The 27,928-nt window shown below is 48.7% G+C and overlaps 1 protein-coding gene and 2 long non-coding RNA genes across 3 annotated transcripts; 2 read left to right on the top strand and 1 right to left on the bottom strand.

The window, feature by feature from the left end:
* Positions 1 to 11: 11 nt before the first annotated feature.
* On the bottom strand, positions 12 to 10,078 carry ADGRF3 (adhesion G protein-coupled receptor F3). Its single transcript, XM_045447482.1, has 13 exons — positions 9,519 to 10,078; positions 8,044 to 8,104; positions 7,498 to 7,638; positions 6,856 to 7,029; positions 6,134 to 6,379; positions 5,212 to 5,421; positions 4,563 to 4,706; positions 4,196 to 4,392; positions 3,614 to 3,793; positions 1,307 to 2,686; positions 794 to 835; positions 643 to 705; positions 12 to 186 (listed from the first exon to the last, which is right to left on the bottom strand). Exons 1-13 carry the CDS (start codon positions 9,600 to 9,602, stop codon positions 127 to 129), a joined length of 2,982 nt encoding a protein of 993 aa, XP_045303438.1. The 5' UTR covers positions 9,603 to 10,078; the 3' UTR covers positions 12 to 126.
* Positions 10,079 to 12,120: 2,042 nt separating this feature from the next.
* LOC123581408 lies at positions 12,121 to 15,444 on the top strand. The gene is made up of 3 exons (XR_006703727.1): positions 12,121 to 12,693; positions 14,317 to 15,289; positions 15,392 to 15,444. It is a non-coding gene; the product is annotated as an uncharacterized LOC123581408 (long non-coding RNA).
* Positions 15,445 to 15,507: 63 nt separating this feature from the next.
* LOC123581407 lies at positions 15,508 to 22,212 on the top strand. The gene is made up of 3 exons (XR_006703726.1): positions 15,508 to 15,539; positions 16,827 to 17,066; positions 21,441 to 22,212. It is a non-coding gene; the product is annotated as an uncharacterized LOC123581407 (long non-coding RNA).
* The last annotated feature ends 5,716 nt before the right edge of the window (positions 22,213 to 27,928 follow it).

The raw sequence follows: 27,928 nt of genomic DNA, 5'->3' as shown, positions 1-27,928 counted from the left end.
GTCTGTTTTCCACCCGTGGGCCGGGACCGTCAATCACGTGAAGAGGAGCCTTCTTGGCCAGGAAGCCCTTTGCTAGCCTCCGCTTCCATCCATGCCACGCACGCTGCCCCCAGGAAGGCCTGCTTCTCACCTGGTGTCTTCACTTCTTCCTTTGCTCTGCTCCGGGATGTAGGTTTCATATGTAGCCTAGGAAGGGGCCGGAAGGCCCAATTGCAGGGCAACTATTATTATTATCGACTCTCTTTTGATGAGCTTGTGCCCATTTTCACATTCTCACCTGCCTGGGGCCGCAGTAGCCCTAAGGAACTTGGTTCTCAGCTATGCTGACTCCCATGCTCACCGATCCTACATTTCCCTTCATATAGTAACTGGAGGCAGATTTTCAAATGGAGAAACCAGGGGCTAAGAGAGTCCCCAGCAGTCCAGGTTGTAATCAGGAGCCCAGGAACCTGACTCCGACTGCTCTGACGGAGCTCCTGTCTCCATCGTTGGGGACTTCGAGCCTGGAAAGCGCTCATTCTAGAAGACAATCCCAAGCTTCTCTCAGCCTCTAGCTGTGCCTGTCTCCTCTCGGGAAGGCTGTGGAACGGCTGCGTCTGACCCCTTAGTGGGAGAACTGAGAATTTGAAGCCAATAACTCACCAGGGAGATGGTGGAGTTGGGGGACTGGGAGCGGCAGAAGCGTTTGAGTAAAGCCTCTCGTACCTGCAGGACAGGTAACGCCCTCGTTACGCCAGCCAAAGTCCTGGCCTGGGCACCGCAAGTTGGGCGGAGGTTAGGTGGGCAGACTCACCTTCTTGTCCATGAGGCAACCAAACAGTAAGATGAAGACACCCTTAACGGGGGGATACGGGGATAAGTTAGTCATGGAGGAAGGAATCAACCGAAATCGACTCCCTCCCCCTCCTCTTCCTTCAGCCTCTGTCGTCCTGTCTAATTTGTGTCCCGAGGCTTCCCATCTAGGGTTTTCTGGGCATTAGCACCACTCGGTGCATAGAATCCATTTCAGGTGCTTCTCTGACCACTTTGGTTACCAAGGGAATATCAATATCAGTTTGGGTACTGACAATTCCCTGACGTCTCTGCCCAAACCAGATACTGTTTCGCAGATGAGAAAACCAGAGCTCCCAGAGGTTTGTCCAAAGTCCTCCCGCGAGTCCGTGGAGGGACTGCGGCCCAGACCTACGTCTCCTAAAATTCCTGAGACTGCTTCTCCTGCTCCACCTCGACCCCTCCTCGAGAAGGCACTGGCAGTGACCTAGACCATCTAAAAGGGCAAAAGCACAGCCGGCGCTTTATCACCCACCTGGGTGGTGTTGAGAATCGTGAAGATGTAGTGAGGCACTGTGGAGACTTCCTCCAGCAGGGTGGCCAGGCCCAGCCCCCAGGTGAGGCCGAAGATGGGCGTGAGAACGAGCAGGGCTTTGATCACCGCCAGAAGGGCTTGGCGCCTCTCCGCCCGGGGCCCCTCTGACGGCAAAGGCCTCAGGAGCTTCCGCACGGCCATGGCGAGTACCAGCCCGTTCACGCCCACTATGGCCAGCACTGGCCCCACGAAGGTGTAGAGCGCCCCTCCCTTCCCACTTAACCAGCACGCCCCCTCCCTCAGGTATTGCCCTCGGGGTAGGTAGAGGGCCAGGGCGGCACCTGCAAACCCCATCGGGCACACGTAGCCGAGGACCACCATCAGGGAGAGTACTCGGCACTGGGACAGCTGATCGAAGACGAAGAGCAGCTGGTGGGCCAGCATCAGGGCCTGAGCCAGCATCCAGAAAAAGGTGGCCAGGTAGAGGAAATGACAGAGGAAGGCAGCGGCCAGGCAGAGCGGGCTTCGGGGCCCCGGAGGAAGCAGTGGGGCTCCCAGGAAGCAGGCGTCTGCGGCCAAAAGGCAGAGCACCACATTGAGCAGGGCCGTGTGGCGTAAGTAGGCGACTTGGCTCTGTACCACCACTCTCCAAACCAGCCTGTACACACCTAGGCACACAAGCAGTGCCACGATGGAGGCCCCCAAGCCCGCCTGACTCAGCCGCTCCAGAGTGAGGTTTTCTGGAAGAGTGTTTGGGGACATGAGGACGGAGAAAGCGGTGAGGTGCCGACAGACGCACCGGGTGGTGGGGCTGGCACGAGCTGACTGCACCTGGCACCCTTCGTCTGACCAGCCCCCCTTGCCCCGGAAGAGGCTGTGGTCCCAGAAGACACAGTGCGGAGTGCTACCCGTGCCCCCGAAGTCCATGATGACTTCTCCCTGGTCGAAGGCCTGCCCACCTGCCATGACGGAGATGGCGAGGACCAGGCCAGGAGTGGCATAGACGGAGTCCCCCAGCCCCTGCCCGTAGCTTGAGGGCAGAAGGCGGTCCAGTTTCTGCAGCACCAGGCTAGTAATACTGACGTTGGTGCCGTTACGGCCCAGCGGGGCCAGGGAGCACCTGGGAATGTGGGCCCGCAGTGGGGGCCGAGTGGGGAAGGAGACTCTGTAGTCAGCGGGAAACGGCCCAAGCAGCTGGGTCTGCAGCCGCACGTTTTGCAAGCTGAAGGAGAAGGGGTGATCCTGAGGGCACAGACTGCGTGCCAGGGTCTCCACAGCCAGCAGGAGATCTGAGCCTGTCGAGGGCTTCTGGGCCTGGGCTGGGGTCCACAGAGAGCTGGTGTCCAGGTCTAGGACCTTGTCTGTGGTTTTCAGGAGAGCCTGCAGCACCCAACAGAGAGAGCCCAGCAAAGAGATGAGCGCTGGCCACTAGAACCCACGGCGCTGCGTCAGGGGCGCTGGGAACCAGAGGCCCCAGACCTACCTTTCCTAGGCTTGCGCAAGAGACCCAAGAGGGGAGGGAGAGGGGACGGGGAAGACAGGCCCGAGAAGGGAGAGTTTCTAGATGGGAAGAATGGGCAGCCGTTGGGCTAACCACCAGGGTGGCTTCAAGTACGTGGTCTCCCGATGTGCATCCAGCGCCTCCATCTGACGACCTTTCTCTCGCCTCCATCCCTTGGGCCACCCAGGGTGAAGGGGGCCCCTCTCCAATGCCTTGACCCCAATAGGTCTGTAAAGCTAGGAGTGGGGCCCAGTGGTTAGCGGGCACGATGTTCTGAAGTGGAAGGCCACATGCATGTCTGTCCACCCACGTGTGACATACATTCCCAGATAGGAAGAGGGCGCAATGCCATTGGCGCTGGTTATTCTTTTGGATGCAGCTTAATGGTCATCAGTCGTTGCCCAGGCTGGGAGCTGGTTCAGGTGAGTCCAGCAAAAGCTGAGGGCGTGAGGACCTCCATGTAGGTATCGTGTGTGTGCGTGTGTCTGTTTGGGCGCGTGAGTTTACACCATATCCACCCATCTCCGCGTGTACATAAATGCTTCTGAACTCGTGTCTTCACATCCCTTCCTGCCTTCCCCGACCTCCCACGTGTTCCCAGCCTCAGACCTCGTCCATATTCCATGGCCTTGGAAACCGATGTCCAAGGGGCGAGATGGACCAGGAGAGCAGACACTCAGACTCTCTCGAAAGGTCTGCCTTCTGACAGCCCATGGTGATGCCAGAGGGACAGAAATGCCCAGAGGTAAAGAGCTTCGGGTCCCCACCACCCCGGCGGCCCCCCCCCCGTGGCTCAGAGATCTCACCTCCAGGGCGCTGCGGTTAAGCTGTATTCTGGCATCCACCACCACCTTGGCCAGGAAGGATATGGTGCCCAGCAGTGCCAATAAGTCAGAGGGCGAGCTCACCACCATCGCCTGCTCCGACAGCTCAGCCAGGATCTGTGGCGCCTCCACAGCAGGCCAGCCCTGGCCTGCCCGCAGCAGCTGAGACAGACCAGACACAGCAGGAAGTGGTGGGGGGGGAGGGGGGGATGGGCAAGTCGTCACAAGGGAGGGGCCACTCCTCCCCCATCCAGCTCTTTCCTCCCCAGCCCTGCTCCAGTCCCCGGGGGAGCGGGAAGCCACACGGAAGGAACTCACACCCGTGTTAGTGGGCTGGACACTTGGTGGGATTAGGATTGGAGGAGAGCGCCCTCCCCACCATGAGAGTCCCGGGCATCTGTGGCCCCCACCCTCACACCCTGGCTCTGCCAGGCTCCGGTTCAGGGAAGGTGAGGGGCCTCCAGGCCAGGCCTCAGGGGGAAAGGGTTCTAAAGCTAGGTCCCAAGCGAGAAAGGGGTAGGTCATGGAGGGCGAGGCCCGGAGCAGCGGGGCCTGAAGCTTTACCCAGGCTCTGTGAAACAAGGCCAGGACCCCTGCGTCCGTGCAGCCACCGTGGATGGGCTCCCAACTGCCATCAGGCCCACAGGTCCGCTTCACCACACCTGTCCTGTTCACTGGACACGGGGCCTGTGCCACGTGGCCAGCCTTGGTGACATTCCAGGCAACAGCTGAGGAGTCCTCAGGGCAGGTGGTGTCTCCGTCTGAAGAATGATATCAAGGAGGCTCAGCAACCGTGGTCTAGCCCCAGCCTCCCCCGCGTTCGGGGTCTGGAGACTGGCCGTGTGGCCCAGTGTGGGGGAAACGTCGAGGAGCTCCCAGGGCGAGCAGGTGAGAGCTGGACCCAACCTGCTGGACCCCGAGCCCCACATACCCTGGATGATGGTGACAGAGACGGGGACCCTGAGAGGGGTCAGTCCTGGGCTCTGCAGCTCACAAGTATATGTGGTGTCAGCGGCAGGGCAGCGCTGAACGGTCAGCACGAGGCACCAGGAGCCTGGCGTGTTGACTAAGGAGGCTGAAGGTGACACGAGAGAGAGGGGAGCGGTTACTGGGCCTGGAGCAGACCCAGAACCCGGCAGGCCCAGAGATGCCCTTTCAGTCTCTCTAGCAACTTCAGAAGCAGATGATGCCGTGGGGCAGAGCGGAGTTGTGTGCGAGCATCAAACTGCAGAGGCGGAGCTTGGATCTTGGTGAAGGGCGCCTGGGGGTCTCTAACCAGCCCCAAGACTCGAAGCCAGCTTGCAAAATGGGGACTATCATCAAAGGAACTTCACAGAGCGTGTGGCCAGAGTTCATTAAGGTCGTGGGAAAACATTTTGTGAGCAGTTATCTACACTCATGCGGTTACTGCTGTATCAGGAGGGTTAGGATCGCTCACGGGGTAACTACGGTATTGAATGAACTTGGACCCGGAGCCCCACGTTGAACTGCAGCCTCTCTGCTTCCTGGGAGTTGAACAGCCAGCTGCTTGGAGAACACCAGCTGCCCCTTGTCCCCTGAGCCAGACACAGCGCTGGTACCTTTGCTGCCCTCTGCGGGGCTCCAGGAAGCCGTGTAGACCAGGTGTGTGCTGGGGAGGCAGCAGCTCAGCTGGAAACCGGGGCTGGTGGCGCAGGAGATGGAGAGCTGGTCGGGAAGCCGGGCCACGTCTGTCGCCTGCAGGGGCACCTTCACCACCTGGTACAGCTCCCACCTGAATCCCTGAGCTTCGAAGCGGCACATGTACTCACCTGCAGATACACACCTGCTGTACCTCCCGGCTCCTCCGGCCCCACCCCTGCGCCGCAGAAGCTCTCCTGCCCGGTCTGGCCTCTGCTTAAGCCCAGCAAGAAAGATCCCTGCCTGGGTGGCTCAGTCGGTTGCACATCTGACTTCGGCTCAGGTCGTGATCTCACAGCTTGTGGGCTCGAGCCCCACTTCGGGCTCCGTGCCGACAGCTCAGAGCCTGGAGCCTGCTTCGGATTCTGTGTCTCTGCCCCTCCCCCACTCGTGGGCGTGCACGCGGGCTCTCTCGCTCTCAAAAATAAATATTAAAAATTTAAGAAAGAGAGAGACAGAGATCCCTGCCTTGGAAGGGGTTTCTAGGAGGAAAAGGACTGGAGAAGAGGCTCCTAACTTTTGTTTTTAATAGCCTGGAACCTCGAATCCTAAGGTGAACCTCTTCTCCACCAGGAGATGCCTTTCCAGCACTGCCCGCTGCCACTGCAACATCTTGAAGAAAAACAGGCGTCTGTTCTCGGCTAAAATGGAAGCCCATTCTCTCGATTGTTCACATCCGGGCCTTTGTTTCCCCAGAATGGGAAGATGAAAAGGGAAAAGAAGGGGAGAGAAGAAGAGCAGGAAGGAGAGGAGAGGGAGGAGGGGGAAGGCAAGGTGCGGGAGGAAGGACAGAGAGAAGAGGAGGACGGAGAAGAGAGATGAGAGGAAGGGCAGGCTGGCTACCTGCCCATTTATGCGAGATGTTGAGGATGCTGAGGACAGCCTGGCCCGGGCTGGAGGTCAGGGACACCTGTGTCCCCGGCTGCAGGAGGATGGGTCTGGGGCTTCCCGCAGGCCGCAGGAACCAGTTTCGGTTGGTGGTCTCATGGCTCGTGACGAGGGTCAGGTTTAGCGTGTTGCCAGGCATCTGCACCTGGGAGTTCAGGCTCAGTGTTCCGGGGACTGTGGGGAGGCAGGAGGCAGGGGCCGCTTAGAGCATGAATTGTGGCCCTCCACGTGGCTAAGCTCTCACTCCTTCCCCATCGTCCGAAACCCATTCCTCCTCGCTTCCTCCCCACGCCCCCAATACTGTTTTGTTTTGTCCCTGGCTGCTGCAGTCCAGACCTATCTGTCATTGGGAACCAACGGGGAAGCCTTTTGGCCGGTGATTTCCACTTCCCTAGGTAACCTGGGGCCGCCGGAGCCCCTTCCTGGCCTTCCGGGGTCAACAGCAGTTACTCTAGCACTTTCTCTCCATGTCCATATGTCTCAGGAGCTCTGTTGTTCGTTCGTCTCCCTACTCGGGCCCCAGGCTCAGGGCTGTGATCTGCCAGGATAACTGGCATTTCTCCCACCACCGGGAGCCACTGGGCTTGGGCCGGCTGGCAGAAACACAAGGGTCAGAGAGGAGAAAACACGGGCTTTCACTTGGGCCCATTGGTTTCCAAGTTCCCAAACCTCCTCACCAGGTGGCAGCAGCTGGCAGTACCCGGCTTCAGGAGGGCCGAAGACCAGACAGCCACAGGGCCCGCGGCTGCGGGGACTCCGGCAGGGACGGCGACGGGAGCAGACACTGGCGTTCCACTGGTACCCAGGGAGGCAGGCACAGTAGGTGCAGCCATCGTGGTGGACATGACACTCTGGGGCAGAAGGAGGGGACGAGAAGTGGGCAGCCTGTGTGAGACAGCCAGGTAGTCAGGACCCGATGCCCGAGAGGCTCTAGGGCTGGGTGCCTGGAACAATCCCGAAGTCACAAGAGCCTCAGCCATCCGGGACTGCCTCCTCAGGCCAGGGTTCAAAGCAGCGGAGGTCCTGCTGGGCAAAGTCCTCAGGGGTGGGGGCGGAGAAGTGCCAGCCCACCACCAGCTGCCTCTTGGGCCTCTGCAGAGTTTCAAAGAGGGGGGCATAGAACAGGAAGGAAAGGGTCTGTCTGGGGGGGAGATGGGGAAGGAGCTGGGCCATGCAGACCCTCCAGGAAATGGAAAGGGGCAGCCGTTCAGGCAAGCTGGCCGCAGGCCTGGGAAGCCCAGGTTCCTTTCCGTCTGAGCCTCCTTCCCCCACAAGCAGTGTAAGGGCCGCGAGGCAGGGCTCCGTAGAATCCCCCCTACCTGTGGTGAGGCCGAGGCCCGCGAGAGTTGCTGGGGGAGAGGAGGCCGAGGCAAAGGGGGGAGTCAGGGTCCTGGAGAGTGTCAATGGCCAGGTCTGATTTGAAAAGTCCAGCTGTACATAGACTGAGACCAAGACTGATTCTACAGAGGAGAGACAGCAAGGCCAGGGTCCCCTTCTGCCTCCCACACCTGGCTGGTGACTGCCAGGACCCGGGGCAGGCCCCACCTCCCATAGGTCAGCTAGGAGCTGACAAGCCTCAAGAGGGCCATAGCCCTCGCTAGCTGGGGTGCGGTCCACACGCAGCTCCACGCCACCCTTCCCCCCAAACCCTCAGCTCATAGACGAGCCTCTCCAAGATGGAGGATTTTCTCAAGGCCTCTCAGCCAGAGAACTGGAATCTGGACCTGTGCGGCCGCCATGACCAGCCGTGGATCGGTACCTCCACACGGGTGCCCTCTTCAGCCTCATTCCCCGCTCCCTCTGCTTCCCCCGCTTCCCCTCCCTCCCCTCACCCCTGCCTCCTCCTCTCCACTCCGTCCACTCACCACCTGCTCCGCTCTTTTGGTTCAGTTGCTGCCCCGATTCCCCTCCAGCCTGACTCTGTCCCTGGAACAGAGCACGAGGAGAGACCTCTGAGAGGGGGCTGACCCCACATTTCTTCCAGGGACACCTTCTTCCCCAAGCAACTTGGGGACTAGCCTGAGTCATTTGGCATGACTCTACCTCTTGGAAGCTCTTCTCTCTTTTTTTTTTAATGTTTACGTTTGAGAGAGAGAAAGAGAGAATGGGGGAGGGGCCGAGAGAGGGTGGGGGGACAGAGGATCTAAATTGGGCTCCGTGCTGACAGCAGTGAGCCCCAATGTGGGGCTCGAACTCATGAACTGAACTGTGAAATCATGACCTGAGACGAAGTCAGACGCTCAACCGACTGAACTCAGACGCCCCTTGAAGCCCTTCTTTTTGCCTGTAATCCAGCAGGCACATCAGGAGGGGAAAGCAGGCTTCTGGGAGGAGGCGGCAGGGATACAGCCCCAAGGACCCCGCCAGGCCCTGCAAATGCCACCTGAACCCAGGAACCAGGCACACCCTGGAGAGTCAACATGCTTTGCTTAGTTCCTTCCCGAATTTACCTGTCCCTGGGCCTCTAGGCTAATTGAAACGCTGTGTCTGGAACACCAGTGGGGAGGGCTGGGCAGAGCTGGCTGGGGCTCAGAGGCTTGGGGACTTCTATTCCCTCCGAAGGAACTGCGACCGAGGGTGGGCATAAGGCAGCATCTTCCCTCGGTCTCTTGTTCCTGTAAATTATTTCCTCACCAACTCCTCCCTCTCCCAAAGTTGTACGTGAATGTGGGTATCTATCCAGAGACAGATACAGATATAGATATGGGTATGGATACAGATACAGATACGGATACAAATACAGGTACAGAGAGATACAAATATAGATATAGACGCTACCTGGGAGAAAACAGATCAAAAAGTGTTAATTCCAACTCTGCTGTCTTTCTTCAGATTCTCTCCTGTCCTCTATGCCGGTGGTTCCCAAATCTGGAAAACTTTTCTTTCCTTTTCATTTTTTAGTTTTAATTTATTTTGAAAGTGAGACAGTGTGAGCAGAGGAAGGACAGAGAGAGGGAGACACGATCCGAAGCAGGCTCCAGGCTCCGAGCTGTCAGCACAGAGCCCGATGCGGAGCTCAAACCCACAGGCTGGGTGGTCATGACCTGAGCCAAAGTCGGATGCTCAACCGACTGAGCCACCCAGGCGCCCCTTTTCTTTTAATTTTTAAAGGGCAAGCTTGACTGGGAGAGCCTTCTGGCATCACTGGAGTTCACAGTGACTCAAAGAAATAAAAGCTATCCCACAGCCTGGAAAATAAGACTGACCTCTCAGAGATTTTACAACAAACTGGCCTTTCTTTTTTTACATGACTTCTCCCCCTGGCCCTTGCCCCTCCACCTGTCCCTTCATCCACAGCTTGCTGCGTCTTACCTGGGTCCTCCCCCCGAGTTTTACTCACAGGTTGGGATACTTGGGCAGCTGGTGACCCCACCAGAGGGAGAGTCACAGCCAGGAGTAGCAGGGGGACAGCCGAGTAGATCATGGCTCAGTGGATCAGTCCTCCTGAGTCCTCAGGCTGCTGCATGATGCAAATTTCCTCCAAGAGGAGTTGGCAAGGCCCAGCACAGCCGGGATGGGAGGGAAGAGGGGACAGGAGTCGCCAAATTTACAGAGGAAGTGCTACAGCCTGTGACTAAGTCACATGGGCATCTAGGTCCCTGTGGGGCCACCTGGAACCCACATGCCCCAGTGAGAATGGTCTGCTCAGGTTCTGGGGTCTGAACCAAGAACTCAGTGAAGTGGAGACGGCTTGGGGCTGGGGGGGGGGCTCCTAGGTCACAGCCAGCAATGTGTCAATAAGCTAGGTTCAGTCATGTCTCCAGGGATCTGGGAAATCTGGATTGTCCTGAAACTTCCAGGAAGCTGGGTCATTGATCCCAGAGCCCAGAAAAGATGAACATTAGGGCTGTATGTATCACACAGCCTAAGATAATTTCCAGAGTCTTAAATTCAACAAAGAACCTGGGAAAATGCTGGGAGAGATTATCAAGTAATTTCACAAAATGGTTTTGAAGTGAGGATGGCTTTTCTCAACGTTTATTTATTTTTGGGACAGAGAGAGACAGAGCATGAACGGGGGAGGGACAGAGAGAGAGGGAGACACAGAATCGGAAACAGGCTCCAGGCTCTGAGCCATCAGCCCAGAGCCCGACGCGGGGCTCGAACTCACGGATCGCGAGATCGTGACCTGAGCTGAAGTCGGACGCTTAACCGACTGCGCCACCCAGGCGCCCCAAGGATGGCTTTTCTAAACAAGACACAAAACCCAGAAAGCCAAAAAGAAAATGAAGCTTTAATTTGGGGATGAAAAGGGCATTAGGATAAAAAGGCAAAAGGTAACATGTTTGTAGTATGATGACTGAATAAAGGGCCAACCTTAACATAAGAAATTTTTATCTTACAGCATTAAGATAGAACACGGATAAAAATAAGAAAAAAAATCAGTTTACTGAAAAAGCAATGTCAATAGTTTGATATACATAAAAATCCACACTGAAATAAGAAAATACTGTCATCTACTAATTATCAAAAGACAAGATATGTATTGATCATATTCAGTGTTGACAGAAGTGTAGTGATATGTGGGTACAAAAATGTGTGTATAAGGATGTTCAAGGCAGAGTTATTTGTGATAGTAAATGAGGTAAACAACCAAAATATCCATTCAAAAGGGACAATTCCAAACAACAAGACATTGTTGTGGAAAAAAAGTCAAACTCTATTTTGGACTGCATCTCAATATATATGGTGAAGTTTAAAGTGTATATTATGCTCACCTTTATGTAAAAAAAGGGAATCTATATTAAATACCTGTGCCTTCTACACCTAGAAAAGATATTTCTAGAATGGCTATTTCTGGAAAAACACATCAGAAAGTTGGCGAGTGTTGCTTCTGGGAAGGGGAGTAAGGATCTGGGTGTGTCTGGTATATATTTTTTCTTAACAGAAGCATGTATTTTTGTAATCAAAAAAAAAAAAAAAAAGAAAGGGTTGATTTAAACACACACACACACACACACACACACACACACACACACAGATCCTAGAGTAAAAATCCAGCCCCAGTACATTTCTACTTCACTACCTCCTCAAGTCTCCCCTTGCTAGACGGCTATGGAAGGCATAGGGGACACACAGAACAAATACATGCATGGGAAACAAAGACTTTGTAAGTAATTCATTTCAGAAAGCTTGAAAACGGTGAAGAATCGAGTTTGAGAACCAGAGTGAGAAGCTACAATGCTGGGCGTGGGATGCTATCAGCATGGCGAGAGCCGTGCAGTGTAGCGGCAGGTGGTCTGAGACGCTCCTGGGGGATACAGGACACTAACAGCATCTGCCACGGTCACCAAAGTGCACCAGTCAAAGCATGAAGTGGCCCCGGACAATGCTCGACAGGGGCTCCAGAGGAGCAGGGACTACAGAAGAGAGAAATGGAGCTGTTTCTGTAATTTTAGAGAAGTTCGACACATCCGTGCCAGCACAAAACAATGCCTAGAAAAGATTGGAAGGAAATGCTACAGGCTCTACAACGCGTCCGTTGGCTTGACCTCAGGATTCCCCAGGACCTAGTACCGTGCACCAGAGGCCTTAAGTAATATTTGTTTCAAGTGAATCAATCCACAGATGAAACACACCAAGATGTTAATGGTGGTTCTAACTAAATGGTAGGATTTGGCATGTTTTTCTGTGTTTCTGTGTTTTTCAATTTGGTACTCCATAATGGAAAAAAAGCCTTAATAAAAATGTCAAATCTTACAGTCTCAACTCCTTTCTTATGTACCAACCGGGTTCAGAGTTCTTCATGTTTGCCCAGGTGTCCTCAGTTGCCAGGAAGCACCTGCAGGTTGACTCAGGTCTCAGGCTTAGGGTGGGGTTCAGACAAACAGGTACTTATTGCTGCCACCAACGTACTCCCCAAGTCCAAGGCCAACCATATGGCTATTGGCCTCTATTGGCCTCTGCCCTGCCGGCAGCTTTTCGGTTGCACCCCGGGCAAAAGAAATTTCTTTTCCATTCCTTTGGGCTTTGAGCCCTCCAGGACACGTCAGCAGGGTCTTCGATAACAAAGGTTTGCGATCTGGGCTTCTCTTATCTGTATCCAAGCAGGTTATCTTAAAACCTCCTTTACTATATAAACTACTAATAGGTTACTAAAGAATAAATGTAGCTTAGACCTTTATCCCATGAGAATCCTAACTTCTTATTCTCTTTCCACCAGACATGGCATTACATTATTGGCAACAGTAAATGATAGATTGTTAGATTGGGAAGGGAACTTAGCTGAGATATTGATGCAGGCAGGCTGGGTCCAAGGATCCATCGTGGCGGGGAGGGGGGGGTCCTGCAGGACCAGGCAAGAGGCTACAGGGTAGAAGTCAAATGCAAGCTAGGAAGAAGAGAAAACAGAGTTTACTGAATAGCACGAGTGACAGAGAATAACAGATGAGTGCCTGGGAGACTCAGAAAGGAAAGGAGAGTTAGTCTCATTGTAGCTTGGGGTTAGCGGTTTATATTGGAAAGGGGTCCTGTATACGTGTTCCTTCAGGAATCCAGGGTCGGTCCCATCAAAGGTGAGTGACCGGTGAATAATAGGTTTTCTCCCTTCTGTCCTTCCTTCCTTCCTTCCTTCCTTCCTTTCTTTTAAATATATTTATTTATTTTGAGAGAGACAGAGACAGCATGAGTGGGGGAGGGGCAGAGAGAGAGGGAGACAGAGAATCCCAAGCAGCCTCCATATTGTCAGCAAGGAGCCCGATGCAGAACTCGAACTCATGAAACTATGAGATCATGACCTGAGCGAAACCAAGAGTTGGATGCTCAATCAACTGAGCCACCCAGGCGCCCCGATAGGTGGTATTCCACAAATCGTTGAAGGTGGGGACTACTGATGCCACCTTCAGCAAGGTTTGTTTGACGCTAACGTTCTGGAACATATTTGGGATCCGGCCCTTCTTAGATCCTGTCAGGTGTTTGGGGCCTGAGGACGAAAAATGATGAACTCTCTTGCTTTCCCCCTTGGAGTGGAAACCCGAGTAGCTTCTCTGGTTTTTACTCAGATGCAAATAGAAATACAGAACATGAGTCAATAGGGCCGAGCAGGAAAACGGAGATGGGGCCTTTTAAATTTTTTTTTTAACGTGTATTTATTTTTAAGACAGAGAGAGACACAGCATGAACGGGGGAGGGGCAGAGAGAGAAGCAAACACAGAATCAGAAGCAGGCTCCAGGCCCTGAGCCATCAGCCCAGAGCCCGACGCGGGGCTCGAACTCACAGACCGCAAGATCGTGACCTGAGCCGAAGTCAGACGCTTAACCGACTGAGCCACCCAGGCGCCCCGAGATGGAGCCTTTTAAAAATGGAGTCTCTTCCTCTTAAATACAGAGAACAAACTGAGGGCTGCGGGAGGGGAGGTGGGTCGGGGCGGGGGGGGGGGGGGTGGTGGTTAAATGGGGGATGGGCACTAAGGAGGGCACTTGTTGGGATGAGCACTGGGTGTCATAAGTAAGAGACGAATCACTGGGTTCTACTCCTGAAGTCAAAGCTGCACTGTATGTTAACTAACTTGAATTTAAGTAAGTAAGTAAATAAATAAATAAACAAACAAATAAAATGGAGTCTCCTCAGTTTCCCTATCTCAGTATTATCTACTTCAGCCTTCTCACTTATAGAGGAGGAAAAGGAGCCAAGAGGAGAAACTGACTTGGCAAAGATCACACAATTAGTGGATGGCCGAGCCAAAGCTTAAAGCCAGGCGTTCTGACTTTGAATTGAGGGAATTTCGATACAGGGAATTAAGCTGGATTAATTTTAAATATAGAATAACTAGAACTTCTGGCTACAAAAATGAATTAAAGATAATATGAGATAGCATTGATCCCACAAAGAAAGCAGTTCTTCAAAAAGGCTTCTTTTCCTAAGGAGGAGAGGAAAATAAATACAATCTAAAACCAGGCGAGGGTAGGAGGGTATGAATCAGGCAGTTTCTTTGGAAGTCAGCTCATGAATACCTTACTTATCTAGAGGTCCTTAATTTGGCAAATGTGACCATTGGGAACAAACCTGTGATCTACAAGGAAAAATACAAGATACCTTATACAAAGCACCAAAGGCTTCCAGATGGTAATATAACTCCATGAAAGAAGTTTTGTTTTTTTGTTGTTTTTTTTTTTCTTTTTCTCCTCTGAGTGAACAGCTATGTATTAAGGTTTGATGAGGGGCAACTAATGGAGAAGCAGACACAGGAGTCAGACAGCTGGGGATCCAAATCGGCTTCATTACGGGAAGAGCTGAGTGGGAGAAGATGGTTTGGATCTCAGCCAGATGAACTTCCCAATACATCCTCCTCGAGCTGAATTTGCGAAGCTGGACCCTGACACAGCCAGGCATCTCCGGGTCTCCCTTGCGGGGACGGGCTTGCTGAGAGCGAGTCTGGAGGACGGGCCACTCCCAAAGAGGGAACACCCAGAGCCTGTTCTGCATGTCTTATCAAGCAGTTAAACCACTTTTTTGCTTGGGGAAGAGGTTGGGGGGTGAGGGGGGAACAAACGGTCTATTCTTCCGGGGAGGAGAATTTCCCTCCCTTCAGTGGAAAGAAAGGGGAGAAGAATTGAAGAAGCTTCCTTGCCAGCACCATCCAAGATGATAACAAGGTTTGTTTCAATATTCTAGTGAAAGAGAAAACTGGAGAACTTCACTTAACTAATTGACGAAATATACAAATGGGTAGATTTTATCAAGTCAGTAAACCTAGAAAATGCGTTTCAATATAAGCCATATAGGAAGGTGTGCGAGAGCAAAACATAGTAGGTACTTGTACTGGAAAACCTACTTTCATGCTTATATTCTACTTACTTTTTGACTCGCTTCCTAGAATTACCTTCCATCCATAATCCCCGGGTTACTGTGGAACTAGTCGTTTTACACGTCATGCTGCTCTCTGATCACAGTGGAGTCAGTGAGGACACATCTAATGCCACCTTGGGAACATTTCTCTCTTCTGAGATATTCTAGGAGTTGGGACCTAGTAAGAGCCTGAGGTCGGAGCTGCAACACGTAAAACTCAGCAGCTACTGTTTTTCGGCTGCGTGGACTGGGGAGATGGTCCGGGCTCAAAGGAAGAGTGAGACTAACGTGTGGACGGAAACAGAAGAAGGGAAAATTGGAAGGTGTGTGGAAGAGGGAAGGAAACGGACAGTCCATCGTTTCAACTTTAGTTTATCCTTTCTTTTATTTTTTTCTTTTAATGTTTCTTTATTTTTGACAGACAGAGCGAGCAGAGGAGGGGCAGAGAGAGAGCGAGACAGAGGATCTGAAGCAGGCTCTGCGCTGTCAGCGGGCGATGCGGGGCTCGAACTCACCAACCTCGAGATCACGATCCCAGCCAAAGTCCGACGCTTAACTGACTGAGACACGCAGGTGCCCCCAACTTGAGTTTATTCTTGATGCTTATTCGCACTCCTGATCTTGAGTCCCATCAGGGACCCCAACTTCTTTCAATGATTTCCCTTCTTGCTTGAGCTAGTTAGGGCAGGTTTCTGTTATTTATAATTAAAGGAATGTGTATGGACACGTGCTCAGAAAAGCCAAGGCAGCTATAATAGTGGAAAAGTGGTTATTATATTAAACTACAGGATTACAGGACCTTGTGATTCAAGACAATCACTTCATCTTTCTAGAGCCCTCACTTTTCACATCAATACAATGAAGGAGTTGAATTATATGATCTTTGGAGCACAGTTGACCCTTGAACACGATGAGTTTGAACTGCGCGGGTCCACTTATATGCAATTTTTTTTCGGGGCGCCTGGGTGGCTCAGTCAATTAAGTGTCCGACTTCGGCTCAGGTCACGAGCTTGTAGTCCGTGAGTTCGAGCCTCACGTTGCCCTATGCTCTGCCTTTTATTCCCATGACCTATTCATTCCATACCTGGAAGTCTGTACCTTCCATTCCCTTTCACCCCTTTCACCCATCCCCCTCCATTCCCTTTCTTATGATTTTCTCAAGATTTCACTTTCTCTAAGTTACTTTATTATAAGAATGTAGTATATAATATATGCAACACACAAAATATATGTTAATTGACTGTTTATATGATCAGTAAGGCTTGCCCTCAACAGTAGGCTATTTGTGGTTAAGTTTCTGGGGAGTCAACCGGTATACGTGGATTTTGGACCGTGCTAGGGGTCAGCACCCCTAACCCTTGAGTTGTGCAAAGGTCAACTGTACTTTAAAAATGTTGTTCCGCTTCTTTCTGGCCTTCATGGTTTCTGATGAAAAATCCAAGGTTATTGTTCCCTTGTGAGTAATGTATCATTTCTATGGCTGCTTTCAAGGTTTTTTCTTTGTCTTTAATTTTTAGCGGTTACAAGGTGGCTAGGCGGGGCCTTTTTTTAAGGCTTACCCTGTTTTGGATTCACTGAGCCTTTTCCATACGTAGCTTTATGTGTCCCATCAAATTTGAGCCATTATTTCTTCAAATAGTTTATCTGCACCACATTCTTTCTCCTCTCTTTCTTGGACTCTAATGCCAAATATTAGACTTTTATTTTCTGTATTTTTTCGTAGACCTGTGTTCAGGTTTTCAAGTTTTTTCCCTCTCTGTTGTGAATAACAGGTGTGATTTAGTTAAGGATGTTGAGACAGGAAAATTATCCTGGATTATCTGGGTGGGCCCAATGTAATCACACACTTCCTTATAAAAGGATGACAGGAATATGAGGGACAAAACAAAACAAAAACGATCTACAACAGAAGCAGAGGTTGGAGTGATGCACTTCGAAGCTGGAGAAAGGGACCACGAGCCAAAGAACGCTGGCAGCCGCTAGAAGCTGGAAGAAGGAAGGAAATGGATTCTTCTCTGGAACCTTCAGAAGAAATGCAGCCCTACCGACATCTTGATGTCAACCCTGCAACATTCCTTCAGACTTCTGATCCTCATAACTGTAAGATATGACGTTTGTGTTGTTTTAAATCCTTATGTTTGTAGTAATTTGTTACAGAAGCAATAGGAAACCAATACAGAGTCTATGCAGTAATTAAAAAAAATGATGATTACGGTATTACCATTTGGTTCTTTATATTTTCTGTCTTCGCTGAGACTTTTCATCTTCTCATTCAACAGTGTTCATACGACATTTTTATTTTTATTTTTTTTTATTTATTTATTTTTTCAACGTTTATTTATTTTTGGGACAGAGAGAGACAGAGCATGAACAGGGGAGGGGCAGAGAGAGAGGGAGACACAGAATCGGAAACAGGCTCCAGGCTCTGAGCCATCAGCCCAGAGCCCGACGCGGGGCTCGAACTCACGGACCGTGAGATCGTGACCTGGCTGAAGTCGGACGCTTAACCGACTGCGCCACCCAGGCGCCCCTATACGACATTTTTAAAATACTTGCCTTAATGTCTTCTTTTTGATCATTACAACGTCTGCGTCATTTCAGCATTGGTGCCTGTTGATTGTTGTTGTTTTTTCTTTTTTTTCCCCACGTGAGTTGAGATTTCCTATTTTTTTATATGCCAAGTAATTTTGGATTGTATCTGGACATGTGATATTATGTTATGAGACTGCAGGGGCGCCTGTGTGGCTCAGTTGGTTGAGCGACCAACTTCGGCTCAGGTCATGATCTCACGGTTTGTGAGTTTGAGCCCCGCGTCCGGCTCTGTGCCGACAGCTCAGAGCCTGGAGCCTGCTTCGGATTCTGGGTCTCCCTCGCTCTCTGCCCCTCCCCCACTCATGCTCTGTCTCTCTCTGTCTCAGAAATAAACATTCAAAAAACTTTTTTTAATTTAAATCCTATAGAAAATGTTGCTATTTTTGTGTAAGCGGGCAATTGACTGGTTTGGTTCATGTCATGAGATCTGCCCAACCTACCGTGGATTGTATTTTTCACATCAGTTCCCTTTTCACCAGCCGGCACAGTGCTCTTCAGGTCTGCTGCGTATATGCCCCCTAGTGGTCAGCTTGCGCCCTGGTGACGGTCTGTCTCTTAACTGTAGTTCTATCTACGGTATGCTGTTTGGGGTCAGATTCACGCAGGCACAACTGGAAGATGAACTCAGGAGTTCATAAAACTCAATGGGGTCGTTTTTCTAAACTCCCTCTCTCTCAAGTTAGTCAAAAGACTCTGGAATGATACTCTTGTCAAAGTAGCAGGCACGTAGCACACTTACAACTGTCTCCATTGCATGTGTTTAAAAACATTGTTAAGAGCATTGCAGAATGTTTATCACACCGATTCCCTTAAGTAGCACTCTTCTCAAAGTAGCACAGCACTCTTATAACCATCTTTATTACATTTTTAATTTATTTTTTTTAATATAATGTACTGTTAAATTAGCTAACATACAGGGTGTACGGAGTGCTCTTGGTTTTGGGGTAGATTCCTGTGATTCGTCACTTATATACAGCCCCCAGTGCTCATCCCAACAAGTGCCCTCTTCAATGCCCATCACCCATTTTCCCCTCTCCCCCCACCCATCAACCCTCAGCTTGTTCTCTGCATTTAAGAGTCACTTATGGTTTGCCTCCCTCCCTCTCTGTTGGTAACGATTTTTCCCCCTTCCCTTCCCCCATGGTCTTCTGTTAAGTTTCTCAAGATCCACATATGAGTGAAAACATGGTATCTGTCTTTCTCTGACTTATTTCACTCAGTAAAATAGCTTCCAGTTCCATCCACGTTGCTGCAAATGGCATAATTTCATTCTTTCTCATTGCCAAGTAGTATGCCACTGTATATATAAACCACATCTTCTTTATCCATTCATCAGTTGATGGACATGTAGGCTCTTTCCATAATTTGGCTATTGTTGAAAGTGCTGCTATTAACATTGGGGTACATGTGCCCCTATGCATCAGCACTCCTGTACCCTTTGGATAAATTCCCAGTAGTGCTATTGCTGGGTCGTAGGGCAGTTCTATTACATTTGTGTGTGTTTTTTAAATTTTCTAAATGAATTATAGAATGACAATCATATCCATCTCCTTAAAACATTTTCTTAAATTTTTTTTTTTTTTAACGTTTATTTATTTTTGGGACAGAGAGAGACAGAGCATGAACGGGGGAGGGGCAGAGAGAGAGGGAGACACAGAATCGGAAACAGGCTCCAGGCTCTGAGCCATCAGCCCAGAGCCCGACGCGGGGCTCGAACTCCCGGACCGCGAGATCGTGACCTGGCTGAAGTCGGACGCTTAACCGACTGCGCCACCCAGGCGCCCCTAAAACATTTTCTTTATAGCAGGTGAGTGGCACTTTTACAGTCATCATTATTACATGTGTTTTTAAACACTTTTCTAAATTTAGAAGAGCTAAGTATTCTTACAACACTCAAGGGGCACCTGGGTGGCTCAGTCGGTTGAGCTTCCGACTTTGGCTCAGGTCATGATCTCACGGTCTGTGAGTTCGAGCCCCACGTCGGGCTCTGTGCTGACAGCTCAGAGCCTGGAGCCTGCTTCGGATTCTGTGTCTCCCTCTCTCTCCCCATCCTTGCTCACGTGCTGTCTCTCTCTGTTTCTCAAAAATGAATAAACATAAAACATTTTTTGAAAAAAAGGAATAATTCTTCTGCAGGACCAGGGTGACGGTGACCATGGCTGCCAGGGACCCCAGCCACAGGCACCTTCTTCATGAGAGAATTATTTCTTCTAATATATACCTAGGCTTTCATTTCTCAAATGAAATTTCTAGCACTGCATACAATTTAAAGGCTGTGCCTGTATAAAGATGGGATTTTTAAAAATAACCTATCGAGAGGGCTTTATCCTACTTAATTCTCCCTTGGCTTGTTACCTATTGCCTTAGTTGCAAGCCTTATTCCTTTATTTATCCCTTCCCACTTTATAAAATGTTAGAACTGTATGGTTTTATGCTAAATTGTAGGACTTTACAGTTCTACGGTGTTAGCTCTGCACACTTTGCTATAATGTTCTGACAGATATGTCTTTAAAGGTAGTACATTTGAAGCAACTCTACCAAAATAATAAAAGGCCCGATAATAATAATAAATAAAATAATAAAACACCCAATTCCTGGTATTCTTCTGTCTTTCCCTACTGGTCACCAATACATTTTTGGTTGGAAGAAGTTTGTATGTGTTATTTTGTGCTTTTCTTTTAAATACCATGCTGTTTTACCTTTTTAAATTGAGATAAAAATTCACTCCACGTAAAATTTTAAAGGGTACATTTCAATAGTTTTTAATATATTCCCAAGGTTGTGCCACCACTATCTAATTCCAGAACATTTTCATCACCCCAAAAGAAACCCCATGCCTGTAAGAAGTTATTCTCAGTCCTCCTCACCCTCATTGCCTGGCAATCACTAATCCACTTTCTGTCTCTATGGGTTTACCTGTTCTGGAAATTTCATACAAATGGAACCATACAATATATGGTCCTTTGTGCCTGGCCTCTTTCACACAGCATAATGGTTAAAGGTTCATCCATGTTGCAGCTCGGATCAGGCCGCCATTCCTTTTTGTGGGTGAATAATATTCCACCGTGTGGATATACACATTTTGTTCATCCATTCATCAGTTGAAAGACATTTAGGTTATTTCCATTTTTTGGCTATTATAAATAATGCTCCTGTGAGCATCATGTACAGGTTTTGGGGTATATTCCCAGGAGTGGAATTGCTAGGTCATATGGTAACTCCATGGTTAACTTTTTGGGGAACCGTCCAACATTTTTGCATAGGTGCTGCATCATTTTGCAATTCTACCAGCAACACACACAAGAATTCCAGTTTCTCCTCATCTTTGCCAACAATTGTTATTTCCTGCGTTTTCCTCCTTTTTTTTTTTCTTTTTTTTGCAACCACTCACTTTTTTTTTTTTTTCAACGTTTATTTATTTTTGGGACAGAGAGAGACAGAGCATGAACGGGGGAGGGGCAGAGAGAGAGGGAGACACAGAATCGGAAACAGGCTCCAGGCTCTGAGCCATCAGCCCAGAGCCTGACACGGGGCTCGAACTCACAGACCGCGAGATCGTGACCTGGCTGAAGTCGGACGCTTAACCGACTGCGCCACCCAGGCGCCCCTCACTTTTCTTTTTAATGACTGTATATTTTACCACATTGGTTTACCATTGTTTACAGTTTGGGTCCTTAATTCACTGGACATTTTGATTGCCTGCATTTTCCCCCTCCAGTGATAAATATGGCTCTTTATAAATCTTGGCAATAAAGATTCTTTTCTTTCAGCTTACTTCCTGGACGTATATTCTTCCAGTGTGGGGTCACTAGGGTAATGAATATGAAGAGTTTTATAGGACTCCCTGGTGACAGCAACACATATTTCTTTATCCCCTCACAGTTCATTTAATTCAGTGAAAGCTTAACAAAGCCCCTCTCTTCCTCGCCGCTCACTGGGGGGTGAGCAGCCATCTCCTACTTGGCATCACGGCTGCCCTCGGACCTTTGGTGAAGCCCGAGATCATTAAAAAGAGGACCAAAAAGTTCATCCGGCACCAGTCAGACCGATCTGTCAAAATCAAGTGCGACTGGTGGAAACCCAGAGGCATTGACAATAGGGTACCCAGAAGTCGATGCCCAACACTGGTTATGGGAGCGTCAAGAAAGCCAAGCATGTGCTGCCCAGTGGCTTCTGGAAGTTCCTAGTCCACAACGCCAGGGAGCTTGAAGTGCTGCTGATGTGCAGCAAATCTCACTGTGCAGGGATTGTCTACAATGTGTCCCCCCAGAGACCCGCGAAGCCATGGTGGAAAGAACAGCCCAACTGTCCCTCAGAGTCACCAGTCCTGATGCCAGGCTGCACGACGAAGAAAAGTGAATAGACAGCTCATATGCATACTGTGCTTATGTTAATAAAACCATAAAAGTACCAAGGCGGGGGGGGGGGGGGGGGAGGGCGGCGAAGGGACTTACTGAGGACTTGCTGAGTACAAGGCATTATGCTAGGTTCTGGGGTTTACAGTTGTGGTCCTTACCCTCAAGGCACTCAGAATCCAGTAAGACAGATAAGACAATAGAAAATTTCTGGGGCGCCAGGGTGGCTCAGTCGGTTAAGCATCCGACTTCGGCTCAGGTCACGATCTCGCAGTTCGTGACTTCGAGCCCCCGCGTCGGGCTCTGTGCTGTCACCCCAGAGCCCGCTTTGGATCCTCTGTTCCATCCCCCTCTCTGTCCCTCCCCAGCTCGTGCTCTCTCTCTCAACAATAAACATTAGGGGGTGCCTGGGTGCCTCAGTTGGTTAAGTGTCTGACTCTTGATTTCGGCTCAGGCCGTGATCTCACAGTTTCATGGGTCCAAGCCCTATGTCAGGCTCTGCGCTGACAGCACGGAGCCTGCTTAGGATTCTCTCTCTTCCATTCTCTCTACCCCTCCCCCACTCAGGCTCACTTGCTCTCTCTCTCTCTCTCTCTCTCCCTCTCTTTCTCTCAAAATAAAGAAATAAGCTTAAAAAACAAATACACATTAAAAATAGAGGATTTATAACATGTAAGTGTGAAGAAAGAGGTACGTACAGTGAGAAGGGAAACAAAGGCAAGAGAAATGTAGCTGAAATTGAATCTCTTTACAGCCTGCAGCCCACTGATAGACACCTGAAACACGCAGAGCGTGACCTTCCTCAAGCAACTCATGGCTGCCTTACTTCCTTCATGGTTTTGTTTTATTAAAGACTAAAAGTAACCTTATCTTAACAGCAGCTAGCCCCTCAAGGTCCTAAAAGCCTTGCTTTCAAGTTTCTTAGAGACCTACGCGATCCCTAACCCCCACTAACTTAAAAGTATATAATCAGTCACTCCTCACGACCCCAGTGCAGCTCTTTCTTCCCACAGGTCCTGTCCCCGTGCTTTAATAAAATCACCTTTTTTGCACCAAAGATGTCTCAAGAATTCTTTCTTAGCCATTTGCTCAAGAGTCCCATCACACAGGATGCTCTAGAAGCGCAGAGAAACAGTGGGATCAAGCCCGTGTCTGTGTGTGTGTGTGTGTGTGTGTGTGTGTGTGTGTGTGTGTGAGTTAAGAGGAGTCAGAATAAAAACAGAATTCAGAGCAATCACGGAGGAAGATGTTTCAACGAAAGACAGCAGGCAGTGTAAGCGGATGAAAAGTCAGATAAGAAGTCTTAAAGAGTCTATCTGATTTAAGAACAAAGTGAGGAGCCCCGAGGCAACCATTTCAGGAGAGCTGGTGAGGTTGGAAACCAGAGTGGAGAGGGTTGAGAGTGGGTGGGAGATTTGGAAGCAAGAGACAGCTTATGTTAATTAAAGCCTTGGGACAAGGGGTTTTACTGTTTTTGTTTGTTTTGACTTCTCTTTGATCAATACCTTAAAAGAATTCATGGGCAATTTAGTGATTTCGAAATCTTTTCCTGATGAAGCTTAACTTACTGTCTCGTCTTCATTGTAGCTAATCTGGGGTGGTAGAGTGTTTGCAAAGATGATTGCAATAATGCCCTCCCATTCTTCTGTGCAGGCCTCCTTGCCAGGTGACTTTGTCATTCCATCCATTAAGAGGTGAAATCTAGAGGCGTCTGTGTGGCTCAGTGTGGGTTAAGCATCTGACTTTGGCTCGGGTCATGATCTCACGGTTTGTGGGTTCGAGCCCCGCGTTGGGCTCTGTGCTGACAGCTCAGAGCCTGGAGCCTCCTTCGGATTCTGGGTCTCCTTCTCTCTCTGCAAGAAGTGAAATCTATTTTCCTTCCCACGAATCTGGGCTGGCCTTGTGATTTACTTTGTCCAGGAGAATGAGACAGAAGTGACACTGTGTGATTTCTGAGCCTAGGCTTTGAAAGGCCTTGCAGCTCCTACTTACCCCCTCTTGAAACAGCCCAGCTAAGCCCACTCCAAATTGCTAACCCACAGAATTATAAGCAAATAAAATGGCTGTTATTTTAAGCTACTAGGTTTTGCATGATCTGTTATGTGGTGATAAATAACTTTTACATCTGCTTCACCTTTTGTTTTCTTGGGGCACCTGGGTGGCTCAGTTGGTTAATCGTCTGACTTCGGCGCAGGTTATGATCTCACGGTTTGTAGTTCGAGCCCCGCGTCCAGCTCTGTGCTGACAGCTTAGAGCCTGGAGCCTGGTTCGGATTCTGTGTGTGTGTGTGTCTCTCTCTCTGCCTCTCCCCCACTCATGCTCTGTCTCTGTCTCTCTCTCTCAAATATAAATAAACATTAAAGAAAAAACCTTTTATTTTCTTGCAGCTTATGCCAACTGATACAGAATTTCATTATGAAAGACTATCATAGTATCATTAGTACACTTGAAGAGCTGTTTCTGTATCTCATCCTCTAGATTATTTATTTAAATTTTTTTTCCATTTATTTAGTTTTGAGAAACAGAGTGAGACAAAGCGTGAGCGGGGGAGGGGCAGAGACAGAAGGAAACACAGAATCTGAAGCAGGCTCCAGGCTCTGTGCTGACCGCTTGCTCGGAGCAAGTGGTCAGCACAGAGCCTGATGTGGGGCTTGAACCCATGAACTGTGAGATCATGACCTGAGCCGAAGTCAGACACTCAACCGACTGAGGCACCCAGGCGCCCCTAGGTTATTTATTTAAATGTTAAATCAACATCTATGAGATTTCAGAGTTTTTAGAAAGTTTAGTTTTGGTTCCAACCCTTTGTTTCCAATCTTCAAGTCAATTCTCTGAAACAAAATATCTCAAACTTTTAACAGTGAACTTTTCTTTTTTTTTTTTTTTTTAACGTTTATTCATTTTTGAGAGACAGAGAGACAGAGCGTGAGTGAGTGGGGGAGGAGCAGAGACAGAGGGAGACACAGAATCCGAAGCAGGCTCCAGGCTCTGAGCTGTTAGCACAGAGCCCAATGCGGGGCTCGAACACACTGACCACGAGATCATGACCTGAGCTAAAGTCGGACGCTTAACCGACTCAGCCAGCCAGGTGCCCCTAACAGTGAACTTTTTAAAGGGGGTGTGGTGGGAGGCGGGAAGAGAGAAACTTGGAAGAGCTAGGGCATTGGATGGTACTGGTCATTCACAGAATGCAGTAATAATGTATTGCTTGTGTGGCATCCACGTTTTATTCCATTTTGCATCTCCATGGTCTATAATGGTATCTGTATTTGGCACATGGCTGGAGTGCAACAAGGATACAGGAGGAGATAACGAACTGCTATTTCTACACATTGTTTCATATTTGTAAGCCTTGTTTCCTGAAAATAGAACCAGCTTCTGCTAGAGTTCTGGTCTAGCAGGCGGCACAGCCTTGGGTATATCAAGGAAGATCTCAAAGCCCTATGCAGTAGATATCTATGTTGACAACCATTGCCTGAACTCCTGCCCTAGATTTCTGGGGATTCTTACAGGAAAATGAATTACAGCAATATTCCCTTCTCTCTTGCTCCTCTTAGGTTTCTCTGCTGGTATCTTTCTCTTCCACGGAAAACTAAATAACTGTTGATCTCAACTCCAATGACTCAAAGTTTTAGGAAGACAAAAATAATCCTCAAAAATGGAGTGTCTTGTATGGCTCTATGTTCAAATTGAAATAATAATAATAATGAAAAGAATAGTGGTTATATTTGGTTGTATCTGCAGATCTGGCATTAGATGAAGCCAAAAGGAATAAGGAGATGAGGTGATGGCACTCTGGCTACCCATCTGAATGATTTGTACTTGGTTCACCTAGAGTTCTGCTTCCACTCTAGTGCGATAACAATGGGGCTGGGGGATGTTTGTGTAGGAGGGGTATCAACTCTCTGCTTGGAAAATCAGATGCTGGGTCATTGCCAGAACTTCAAGAATGCTCAAAGTAAGAGTTTGCCCACTATAAAATTTTGCCTGAGATCAATTTTTAAAAAAGATTTTATATTTAAGTAATCTCTACACCCAACATAGGGCTTGAACTCATGACCCCGAGAGCAAGCGTTGCATGTTCCACCGACTGAGCCAGCCAGGTGCCCCTGCCTGAGATCAGTTTTTTTTTTTTTTTAAGTTTATTTATTTTTGAGAGAGAGAGAGAGAGAGAGAGAGAGAGAGAGAGAGAGAGCAGGGGAAAGGGCAGAGAGAGAGGGAGACAGAATTGCAAGCAGGCTCCGCGATGTCAGCACAGGGCCCACTGAAGAGCTTGAACTCACGAAGGGTGAGATCAGGACCTGAGCTGAAGCTAAGAGTCGGATGCTTAACCCATTGAGCCACCCAGGTACCCCTGAGATCAGTTTTTTAAAAATAACTCTCCTTTTATGTATAATAGCCATGCTCATGAATAATGGCTATAAAAGAATAATCATTCATCTCCAAAACAAAGAATGGTAAGTATGTAGAGAGCGTAAATAAATTACTAGACCTGTCATTTTATTCTTTAAAAAAAATTTTTTTTTGACATTTATTTCTGAGAGACAGAGCGTGAGTGGGAGAGGGGCAGAGAGAGAGAGAGAGGGAGACAGAATTGGAAGCAGGCTCCAGGCTCTGAGCTGTCAGCACAGAGCCCGACACGGGGCTCGAACTCATGAACTGTGAGATCATGACCTGAGCCAAATCCGCACACTTAACCAACTGAGCCACCCAGGCGCCCCTGTCATTTTATTCTTACTTCATATGACACTAGGTTGAAACTTTACAGTGATTATCTGGGTTTTGAATGACTATGGACACAATTGAGTTTGTATTCAAAGGTTAAGGGAACAAAAATGACCAGAAAACCATTGGGAGGCAGGTGGGATGACAAGTCACAGAACAGCAGAGAGCCTCCACTGACTTGGGGAGTGGGAAGTACAAAGCAGTATTAGCTTATACTGAATCTCAGTATGTTGCACAGATCTTTTCTGTGATAATTGATTGATGACCCATTCAAATAGAGTTCTCTACACATTTTTACTTAGGATTATGTTTTTGAAAAATGTGAAATACAGCAAAAACCAAGCAGACAAAACTTAACTAGAGAAGGTTCACTCTAGCAAGGGAATTCTATTTTTAAGAAACAATAAGCAATTTAATGAGTCTGTTCAGTTCTTTCCTAGTTTTTTTTTTTAACCCCCTCTAGCCTGATTTAAAACTGACTTGTGAATTTTCCCTTTTTAAATATCTTTTATTTATTTATTTATTTTATTTTTAAATTTTCTTTTTTTTTAACGTTTATTTTTTTGACAGAGAGAGACAGAGCATGAATGGGGGAGGGGCAGAGAGAAAGGGAGACACAAACCGGAAGCAGGTTCCAGACTCTGAGCCATCAGCCCAGAGCCCCAGGCAGGGCTGGAACTCACGGTCGGTTAGATCGTGACCTGAGCTGAAGTCGGACACTTAACTGACTGAACCACCCAGGCGCCCCTCCCTTTTTAAATATCTTACTGTGGTAAATTGTAGAAGCAAGGTGTAGTGGAAAATTATTTTAAAATTATTTAAAAATTTGATGACCCGTGCTCTTATTCCAATTTTACCACAAACTGGGTAATTTTTGCGTGAGATATAATAGAATACTTCTGCCGTTCTGTTCTGTACAATTAGAACAACTATCTGGCCCATGGCTCAGGCTTGTTAAGCTGATCTAGTGAGATACCAAATTCCTTTGAAAATCATAGAACTTATTATATAAGGCATCAGTATTATTTTAAAATGCAAACCAAATCAGTATCTTTTTATAACCTTCCTTGGGAAACCTCGGCCATTTTTATGGCTTTAATAACTTATGTTGGAGTTTTTAACTATGTTAGTCCTTAACTTCCAATTTTCTAGGTATCTATTTATCTGACACTCTCATACTTAAAACTAAATAAAGCAGGAATGCCACGAATGAAAACACTTTTTTTTTCCAGTTTATATTACAAAGGTGGTAACATTGCTTCTAGCACAAATATTTTCTATGATGATTAT

This window comes from Leopardus geoffroyi, chromosome A3 (assembly GCF_018350155.1).
Source record: "Leopardus geoffroyi isolate Oge1 chromosome A3, O.geoffroyi_Oge1_pat1.0, whole genome shotgun sequence".
NCBI lineage: Eukaryota > Metazoa > Chordata > Mammalia > Carnivora > Felidae > Leopardus > Leopardus geoffroyi.
This window is presented reverse-complemented; position numbering and strand designations above follow the sequence as displayed.

Coding starts and splice junctions, on each gene's coding strand:
- ADGRF3 (XM_045447482.1), bottom strand. CDS start 9,602: ATGATCTACTCGGCTGTCCCCCTGCTACTCCTGGCTGTGACTCTCCCT. Junction 2,687..3,613: donor TTAACCGCAGCGCCCTGGAG/GTGAGATCTCTG, acceptor TGGGTGCTGCAG/GCTCTCCTGAAAACCACAGA. Junction 836..1,306: donor CGATTCTCAACACCACCCAG/GTGGGTGATAAA, acceptor CCCCCCGTTAAG/GGTGTCTTCATCTTACTGTT.